Below are 9,846 nucleotides of genomic sequence, written 5' to 3'. Positions count from 1 at the left end.
AATTAAGGAATGCTGAATACATCGGTGAAGCACTTGATTGGGATTTGATAGCATCAGTATTTACCGAGTTTGAGCTTGCCAATAAAGACCCCTGTACATGTCCTGCACAAAATCCTTTTGTCATGAGACGGAAAACCGGTCTCGCACTACAGACGATTCTATGAGAGCCTCGCTCAAAATCTCACAGCAAAGAACTCGTTATATACATGTAATCCAGTGCTTTGATTGGGCAGAACATAACCAAAATATTATCAGTATAACCCTAATGGCACCGGTACCGTCTTTGACTTTTCCTTCGACTTTGTTTGAACTGCATATCATTCACTAAAGAATCAATAGTAAAAGGGTTTCTCCAACAAAGACGCCTGTCACCCTGCATTATACAGGAATTCCCGCTAGCACAAACGACAATCTAACCCTCTAGACAGGATTTAGATGTTTTTGTTCGGCTGAAGCCCTGTTTGTGTCGATGATAGATCGTACCTTAGGGAGAGAGACGTACACATGTTGACAAGTCATGTCAAAGACAGCATTTTGTAGACAAATACAAACCATGTTTCCCCACTTCAAATGCGGGCAGATCAACATGTATGCGTTTAGACAAACCTTTGATTAGAAATTCTTTAATTTCTTTCATTACAAAGAAGCCAGAAGAACGCGAATTCACATTGTAGATTTCAGTGCTATTTGGTTTGACTTCTTTTTCCGGGACAGTGGAAGACACCTTGTCTGTAATGTGTGGTTTTATATACCGCTTGCCACAAAGGTGGCGACCGCTTAGCGACCATTGAGCGACAAAAACTCTCATTTTGCTGACGAATTTCATTGATTTAAGAAGTGTATTTTGTAAGTTCGGCATGTATTTTTGCACGGTAAGGGTACATACACACAGGTACAGGTTGGGCACTGAGAATGACATCGGGTAAGTGTTTTGAGGTACAACGTCACAGGAGTGGTGTAGCGATGACATGTTCTTGGACCACATCTCGGCACCTTGGCATGCCTTAATTTTCGGCCTGCCAAGTTTTCTGATCTTCAACTATTTTTCTTGCCAGGACACGTATAAGTGGACTGACGTGGCAGTCTGGTCTCCTGAGACGTCGGAATTGTTCTAAAAGGATCTTAAAGCATTCTAAGAAGTGACGTTACGGCATGTTTGGCTAGAACAAGTCAAGTTAGGTGTAAAAATGTGAACTGAGGACAGAATATGTCTTTCGGTTCAGACCCTTGTAGTGCCTAGTGGCACATAGGGCAACAAGTTTCCTTGTTGTTTCAGTAGCAGGGCATATTTTTACAGGTAGGGGTTGATAGCGCTTCCCCTTTAATGTGCTCGAGGTCACGTCATTTTACGTCCCTTTCCGAACGACGGTGCAGCCCCAACCGAGATGTCCTGACTGAAACAATTTTGCCTTTCTAGATCTGCTTGGAGATTAAGAGTATGCCTGTTTAAAGGTAAACAGTACTGCTAGTGAGACAAATACGCTTTGGAGTGTAAGCGACCGTTTATAACGCAGTCGTCTTTGTTTAAAAAGAAGTAACCCGTTGCAAAAAAAATGTTTTCATGTATAGTTGACCATTCAATTTAGGGCAAACAGACGAAAACACTAATATAATGTAATGATATCCGTTTGTTGCAATATCTGACTGATAAAGAGAAAGATTGCACTAGATAAACTTTGACCGCAAATTCCTTCTCCCTGTTCAATGCATTTCTATTTTACGAGGGAGGGGCATGGTTGCTGGATAAAAGCATTCCTATGTGCCCGTTCCACTTGTCTTTGGCAGAACGGTTTGACACAGCTGTCAACACTCGTCTCTTCGCCGTAAAGAACCCGCCGTCTGCACTCGTAAGGTGTCTATGGCCCTAGCTATAGTCTGCATCTAACACAGTAGCATACCGTACATAATAACCCTGTTAAACAGTAGAAAAGAAAAAAAAAGATTGAATAGTCTATTTTTGCATTGGGAGGAAAATGAGTGAAATACCCTCCCTTTCCCAGCAAAATGTTTTCATTCTAGATTAACTAAACACTACGCTATTCAATAAGAGTGATACAGTATACGTATGGAACATGGATTACATTATAATTATACACAGGAAACAAAGTTTTCATCAATTGCCTGCGTCAGAGATGATTCGATTTCTTTTTCGTTACATCTACTACTCATCTGTCAGCAGACTCAGAGGTCTGGCGGAGACTACCGTGACCCGACCGGTGTGCCATGGCGGTGGCCCGCACGTAGAGACCACCTGAACCGCGGCACCATGGCCCGCACGTACGCACAGATGGCGCTGGGGAAGCGGCGACACGGGCCGTGCGTTAAATCGGTAAGTGTGATACTGTCGTTCGTTTGTTCAGACCCTTCCTTGTAGTGCCTAATGGTGCATTGGGCAGCAAGTTTCCTTGCTGTTTCAGTAGCATGCTCTCGGCACCCCTTAAGTTTTCCGTCCCTACCGAAAGACGGGTGCAGCCCCAACCGAGATGTTCTGACCCAGGATTGAACCGAGGTCTCCCAGTCACCTTATCCTTGATCAAGAAAATTGATTTAGTATGAGAATAGGTGTTGATGGGCAACAATGTGTCAGTGCTTATTGGTTTGTTTTATCCGAGTGACAACAAAAAATCTACAAATGACTCGTAATCAATTCGATCGTAAGATATCTAACTTTCAGTTACATCAGAAGCAGAATCATATGAGTTTACCACTATCTGGTTAACCTCCAAGCCGCAGATCTACACGGGACAAAATCGTAATGTCAGCCAGAGAAGCTACAGTAAACTATCTGGTATCAGGAAAGATCGTGAGGTGATATGTTCTCTTCTAAAATGCTGCACAATGACCAAAACCTCTTCTTGGAAAATACATCCGTGTCAATTTTCTCTACTGGAGAAAACGTATACACACCCCGACCAATCGATCGCATTGAAACTCAGATTCGAATCAGTCATGACCCGACAAATAGCTTTCTAAGTTGCGTTAACGACTAAATCTGACAAAACAAACTCGCCAGTGAGATGCTGGAAGGTGTTAGCTTTCAAATGATGTTTTCAGATTGACAATTTTGGCACTTTTGAAGTGATTGAACGTGCCCGCGATTTAACGTTTAAAGACAAGTAGTAGAACCTATTTTTTTTCTAAACGTTAAATCGCGAGCACGTTCTATCGATATCACTGCGATCAAGTTTCAATGCGAACGATTGGTCGGGGTGATAAAGTAACCAGGTTAGCTCCTTGGCTAGCTTTGTCGGCAGAATAGATGGATTACCAAACACGCCGTGGCGGTGTCATGCCCTCACTATCGGTTCCGTCTCTGCTGGGCTCCCGGTGGGACTTGTTTTGATCAGGAGGCCGACTTGTTTTGATCTGAGGAGCGCACCTGACCTCGCGGAAGCACACGACCTAGTTGGCGGGTCTCCAAAGACGTACACATCTACCAACATAATTCCGGCAGGGTTCATAATCCCGCCACCCTAAAAAGATACTTCCAAACAGATGTCGAGCTCCAACTTAACGTTCTCCAATATAATGCCCTCCTGTATATCTCTGAACTGTGCATACCTGGGGGGTGCTGCCCTAGAGAGCTCTCACACCCACTGTTTTTCAAAGTGACGGATTTATGTAACCCCGCAGATTAATGTTAATGAGTTTAAAATAAGCTCCGAACCTGCTTCGTTGAGCTTTTCTACTACGCTGGAGCGGACCAAGATAAAACAAAGCTGTACTTTAGACTAAACGTTAACCTTTTATATCACGTGCCACCAATTGAAACTGGGTGCTCGAAACATATACCTCCGGTCGAAACGCATTGATCCAAGAAAACGAAAGGATCTTAGTGTATTTATAAGTAATTTTAGAAATATAATCGCATATATAGTAGCCTTGGATTTATGCCTATGATTTTAGATCTTTATTGAAAATAGGGGCAGGCTTATTCGACAAGACATATGTCCGGCTTGGTTCTGACCCTAAGGCCATGTCGATTTAATTTAAGTATATGGATGGCATACTCCGGGGACCCAAAAACTGATGCGAGCATGCGAACAAAAAAGTTTGTCAAAAAAAGAAGGAAAATTGTTTTTTAAAATGAAATCTACGTGGTCAGGAAGAATGAACAAAACTTACCACACGGAGTATATTATACCGAATGTTCTTTCACATCTTCTTCTTTGACTTTGGAATTAACTTTGGCAGGCCACGACATTAGTGTCTAGTCTGTTTTTTTCTGGGTTTTTTTGGGTGCAATTTACAGCATGTATTTTCAGCTACTTTTTACGATATGGCCGAAAACTTTTTTGGGACGGACGAAAATTGATGCGCTCGTGGATGTTATCCATATAATCTAATCGACATGGCCTAACCCAGAATGAACCCGTCCAGTATTCCGCTTAAGCTTAGTCGACCTCATAAATCATGACGTTACCCGCACAGCGCAGAGCGAGAGGGCCGGCGGCTGCTGTTGATATCACGCTCCGTTCCCGCCAGTTTGACATGTCCGAGCTTTTTGATAAACAACGAAAATATAAGCTGCATGCAGGTGGTTGGCTGTGAATGTGGGTTTACGATCTAAGTGCCCTTTCACATTCTTGGTCAGATTTGCGACAATAAATTGAGGTCATCCGAAATGTTTATGACTGTTCAGAACAATTTACAAATGTTTGACAATGATTCGAAAATATATTACAAAAGTTGACAAACAAACATTGCGGCGATTTGGAATTGAGTCTATGGTCGCCAACTTTAATTTGGGGGGAGGGGCGAAAATTGATGCGCGCGAGGATGTCCTTCTTACTGTGAATTAAGTCAACGTGACCTTATCGATAAAGTAAAGAGGGGGGGGGGAGAAGTGAAAGATGATCCAAGAAAAATTGCCACGCCACTTTCTGTCACCTCCTCCATTTCTTCTAGCCCGGCAGGCATGTAAACACGATGGACTGTGCTGATGTGGGGTAGACTGTGCTGATGTGGTTTAACTAAGTTAGTAAACTGTAAGGGCAAGAAGTCAAACTCAGTTCCAACTAAATGACGGATCAAGAGCAAAATGTGGATCAAAATAAGTGACGGGAACGTTACTTTGTAATGACACCGGCGTTTATTTTTTCGGGGAGCGCCGATTCGCGATTTTCAACATAGGCTAAGGTTCTCTAAATGCTGGAAGAGAAGATGTGCGTGGAAGCTATCTCCCCGGAAGCGTTTAGAAAACCTGGCCCTTGTTGAAAATCCCGAATCAGCACTTCCTCAAAAAGTAAACGCCGTCGCTCCTAAAAGTCTGTGTACGAGGCTAGGGTTACGCAGAGTTTACAGAGTTCGGGGTTCGCTGCTCGGCAGGCGTTCTTGTTTTTCCTGAGGCACGGCGGTAAGTGGCAAAACAGGTTTTGTACACGGTACGAGACGCCCCTAAAACGGGCAATGGGGCTGTATTCTAACGTCTGCACGGTGTTTTCCTTAAATTAGAGGTTCTCTACTAATCATGATGTAACCACGTTTTACACAGGTACTGAAGATGGCTCTGTGGTGCACCAGACGTAGTCTGTCTGCCGTACTGGTGGTGTGTTGCCTCCTCTACGTGACTACCATGTTCAGCCTATCTGGGTCGGGCCATGCCCGTGTAAACGCCGTCCCCACTAGTAGCGTCAGACTGCACCGAGTCAACCGTGCCTTCTTACCGCCTGCTACGACGACTCAAGTTCCGCAGGCCCTCAACACGTCCGTGGACAGGAAGGCTGTTTTAGTCCTATCACAACTAAGAACAGACGCAGAGGTGGTGGGAGAGATTTTCAGCCAACAGGAGGGTTTGTTCTACTTCCCTGAACATCTCTGGTCGTTCCTGTACCCTGACCCATTTCCCAACTCCCTGTTGGAAAGGGGGGCGTTGTCAGAAAGCGACTTCTATCTGAACCAAACGGACAGAAAGAGAAAGTGGGCGTCTCTAAATGTGACCTTGCGGGCTCTGTTTCGTTGCGACTTTGACAATATTTTCAACAGGGACGACGGCGAGTTCCAGGTTCCCCCCAGCGTTGCCAAGGACATGTTCTGTCGGGAAATCCAGAAGTACGCCCCCTTGCGAGAAGGCTTCTCATGTCACGGCTCACCTGCTGAGATCGTCCGGCGTATGACGTCGCTCTGCGCTGCCAAGGCGACGGTAGTGGTCATGATGACGGGTATAACACATGTGGAGAACCTTCAGTCGTTAGTTGAAGACGAGGCAATGAACGTGAAGGTTATTGAGGTTGTACATGACCCCCGTGCGATGCTGGTGTCGTGGATGAACGCTGTGCCGAAAAAACGGGGAGTGGATACAGACAGGCGGGGCTTCTTTGATACCAGAGGGTGAGTTAAGACGTTTGTATCTTTAGACGATTCCGTGTCCATACACAGTGCTTTCTTTTTAACCGTTGAGTTTCTTCGAAATACTCATATATATACGTTTTATGAATGTTTATGAATAATTGTTGTGTTTTTGACGGCGACTGTACGCAGCACATGAGGTCATGATGGTACACTTGTATTGAACGATTACATCCATTCATTCATTCACTCACTTCTTCTTCTTCGTGTTTCCTTCCTCAGGAGAGAATAGCTTCCGTTCGTCACACTCAAAATACAGTAGAATCCGCTTAACTGCACCACCCATTTGTCAGCGTTTTTGGTGCATTTATCCGGCTGGTGCAATTATGCGAAATGCCCAGCTGGACCGCACAACCATGGGCGAGGGGTGTATTGTTAGTCAGAAACACTAGCACAAAGAAAACAGACGAAATTATTCAGTTATTAACTTTATTTATTGACCCTTTGCTGAAAATAAAGAAATGACTACGAACCTGTTTTGATTTTGCATTCTTTCATTTTTCCATGCGATCTACCGCATTACAACACACGTAATGTTACAGGGAAGGCATTCTGAAACATCGTCATGCCACTCATGGGATAACAGTTTCTGTGTTACATTACGTAGAGTGCAGTTGTCGATTTACGTAAATCATGTACCGCCAGTGGAAACTAGGAATTGAAACTAAAATTTGGTTACTGATTACGGGTGACCCACCCGGGACCTCCCATACGATTCATATCAACGTAACTGTCAATGGAGACCGCCTTCTTTTGTTGCTCAAAACAGTTTTAAACATATTGTCGGTATTGCGCCTTTACACCGGCAGGTATCGGTTCATTTGTACCGCGTTTGCCGATTTTAGCGCACCTTTTCAGATAACTTGTCGAGGATTTAAAAAAAAAATTGGTGCAGTTATCCGGCATTGGTGACCATGCACGGTGCAGATATGCGGAGTCACTAACAATGCAGTGAATGGCAACCGGTTTGGGATTTTGGGATTCGGTGCAATTAAATGGAAGGTGCGTTTATCCGAGGTGCAATTAAGTGGCTTCGTCTGTATAACAGTACTGATACATCTTTAAAAGATGAAAACATATATACAAATCTTACGGTATATGACATCCATCACATGGATATGTGGCACTCGCTGTTCTACTGTAGTGTTCAATTTCACTTCTGTCTCTCCTCCCATCATCGGGTATTATTTTCTTCAACGGCTTATACGAGGGGACGTCAATATAAAACGCCTTTTTTTTACCATAGCAGGTTCAATTTTGTATTAAATGAGAAGAAATTTGGCACAGATGTAAAGAAACATCTCTTCTCGAGACTTGGAAGCTTATCGGAGGTAAACAGCAGTAAAATGGAAGTTTTATATTGACGTCCCCTCGTAAGTTGGCATTACATAATCACATAATCATCAGTCTTGTTTCCTTTCACAATTTCCAAGTTGTGACCCTGGCATACATTCTCTAGTGTCCTTTCCTGACTCTTGTTTCCAGCTGTAGGTAAAGTCTCAGTTCCCTCTCAGCTCACGTGTTTTATTCTTTAAATGTTCGTTCGTTCATTTGTCCATTCCATCTTTCCCTCACTCATTCCTTCATTCATTTTCAAATTCATACATTATAAGAAACTTTTTATCATTGTGGTTCTCCGTGTGAATTTTCCAATGAGTCTTTCATTCATTCATTCATTCGTTCATTCACTCATACATCATAGCAAACTCTTATCGTTGTTGTCCTCCGGGTGCATTTTCCAATGATTTCCATCTTGAATTCTTTGTTCATAACTACGCCATTTTCTTCGCATCTTCTGTAGCGGCCCGGCCCTCACAGCCACCGAGATGAAGAGAATGTGCGTTGGCATGGTGACAAACCTGATGTTCTGGTTGGCCAGCAGCCCGCCTTTCCGTACGAACTACGCCGTGCTGAGGTACGAGGACCTTCGGGCCGACCCGTGGACCCTCGCCGACAACATCCTCTCATTTCTCGGTCATCAGCCTGCTAGTGGGGCGGCCCTTCAGAGGGTGGTCGAAAGGATAGATAGAAATATAGAAGACATAAAAGACGGAAACGGAGAGTGGAGAAAGAACCTAACGGTTGCCGGGGCGACTAAGATACAAGGAAGATGTTCTGAAGTGATAAGAAAGTTTGGGTATAAGTTTGTTAAGTCGGAGAGAGACTTGACTGACAATACCACCTCTCTTGTGGGAACCTTGCCGATAGAAATTCCTGGATTTATGAGTAACAGAAAACGTCTTGTCTTGACGTCTCCGTTGTCTAGAAACGACACAGTAATTCTACATAAGGCGAGCGTCCGAACTGTCGTTCATTATCACTTAAAAGTCCCAGAAAACGGAACGCAGTAGTATATACATGATCGAGTGGCGTAGGTTTTCAATCACGTGACGGTGACGTCATTCACTGTCCGCCATGTTGGTGGGTTAGAGACGCATATTATGACGTCAGAGATGTTGTAAACATTCCATCATCATCTACCTCAGAATGCCCTTTTCTTCACTTGCAATTGTACATACATGTAGTAGAGTACGTTGCCACAAAAACATAAACATGATAACTCAAGAAGGGAATTTTTGAAGAAGTGACCAAATACGTTTTTATCTCCGTGAAAACGGAGGTATATTGTTTTTGGTCTGTGTTCGTCTTGGCCAGGTGGACTCATTCGGTCAGCCAATGAGAGAGCGCCTTTCAAATCACCCATGCATTTTCAAAACTGGAGCTGATTTGTTGAAATATTGTCAATCCAATTACTCAGCCGATTTAAGGCCTGTGACTGTAACTTTTGATGTATATATCTGTTTCTAACAAAATTTGCCCAGGTGATGGAAATAACAAATATTTAGAATATCAAAACAAGAATTTTCGATCATCTATTTGAGGTGAAAAAATCACTTTTTGGTGAAAAATGTATATGTTATTAAAAGGGCTTGTGCCTACTATGAAACGACTGTTTAACAGAGTGATTTTTTCCGGGGTAATAGATAGTATCTCTGTGATGTCTAAACTGCCCGGGCCTCTTGACTACATACCACACTGCAAGGCTTAAATTTGGGGCAAAAAATAGTTTTTCGACAATTTTGAGCATTTTTTTGTACAATAATCAACACCGTACAAAATCAAGGAAATCGCAAAAAGGCCCGGTTGTATTCCAAAGGACTAAGGCTCAATAAAGTTGAATCTGTACAAATTTCGCGACAAAACTGGTATCCTGTAGTTGACAGCAGTCGACGAAACACCGCTTACCTTACGCGAACTACGGGGATTTAAGGCCTGCGACATTTGAGAGTTACGTAATTGAAGGTAAGACAGTTTTGTAACTGTTAAACGCGTGATCGTATCAATACCCAACTTCACAAATAGTTAGTATTAAAGGGTACTTATTGAATATATCTACACATGACCTCACTTGCTGTACAATGATTTGGGGCTCGAAATAGGAAATTGCAGCACAGTGACAGGTCATTGCGGTGAAGCGATGTTAGGTCATTGCTGCCA

The 9,846-nt window shown here is 43.4% G+C and overlaps 1 protein-coding gene across 1 annotated transcript; it reads left to right on the top strand.

Moving 5' to 3' along the window:
* The first annotated feature begins 2,162 nt into the window (after positions 1-2,162).
* Positions 2,163-9,295, top strand: LOC136439733 (carbohydrate sulfotransferase 1-like). The gene is made up of 3 exons (XM_066435291.1): positions 2,163-2,329; positions 5,495-6,330; positions 8,150-9,295. The coding sequence occupies exons 1-3, from the start codon at positions 2,267-2,269 to the stop codon at positions 8,697-8,699; spliced, it is 1,449 nt and encodes a 482-aa protein (XP_066291388.1). The 5' UTR covers positions 2,163-2,266; the 3' UTR covers positions 8,700-9,295.
* The last annotated feature ends 551 nt before the right edge of the window (positions 9,296-9,846 follow it).

This window comes from Branchiostoma lanceolatum, chromosome 8 (assembly GCF_035083965.1).
Source record: "Branchiostoma lanceolatum isolate klBraLanc5 chromosome 8, klBraLanc5.hap2, whole genome shotgun sequence".
NCBI lineage: Eukaryota > Metazoa > Chordata > Leptocardii > Amphioxiformes > Branchiostomatidae > Branchiostoma > Branchiostoma lanceolatum.
This window is presented reverse-complemented; position numbering and strand designations above follow the sequence as displayed.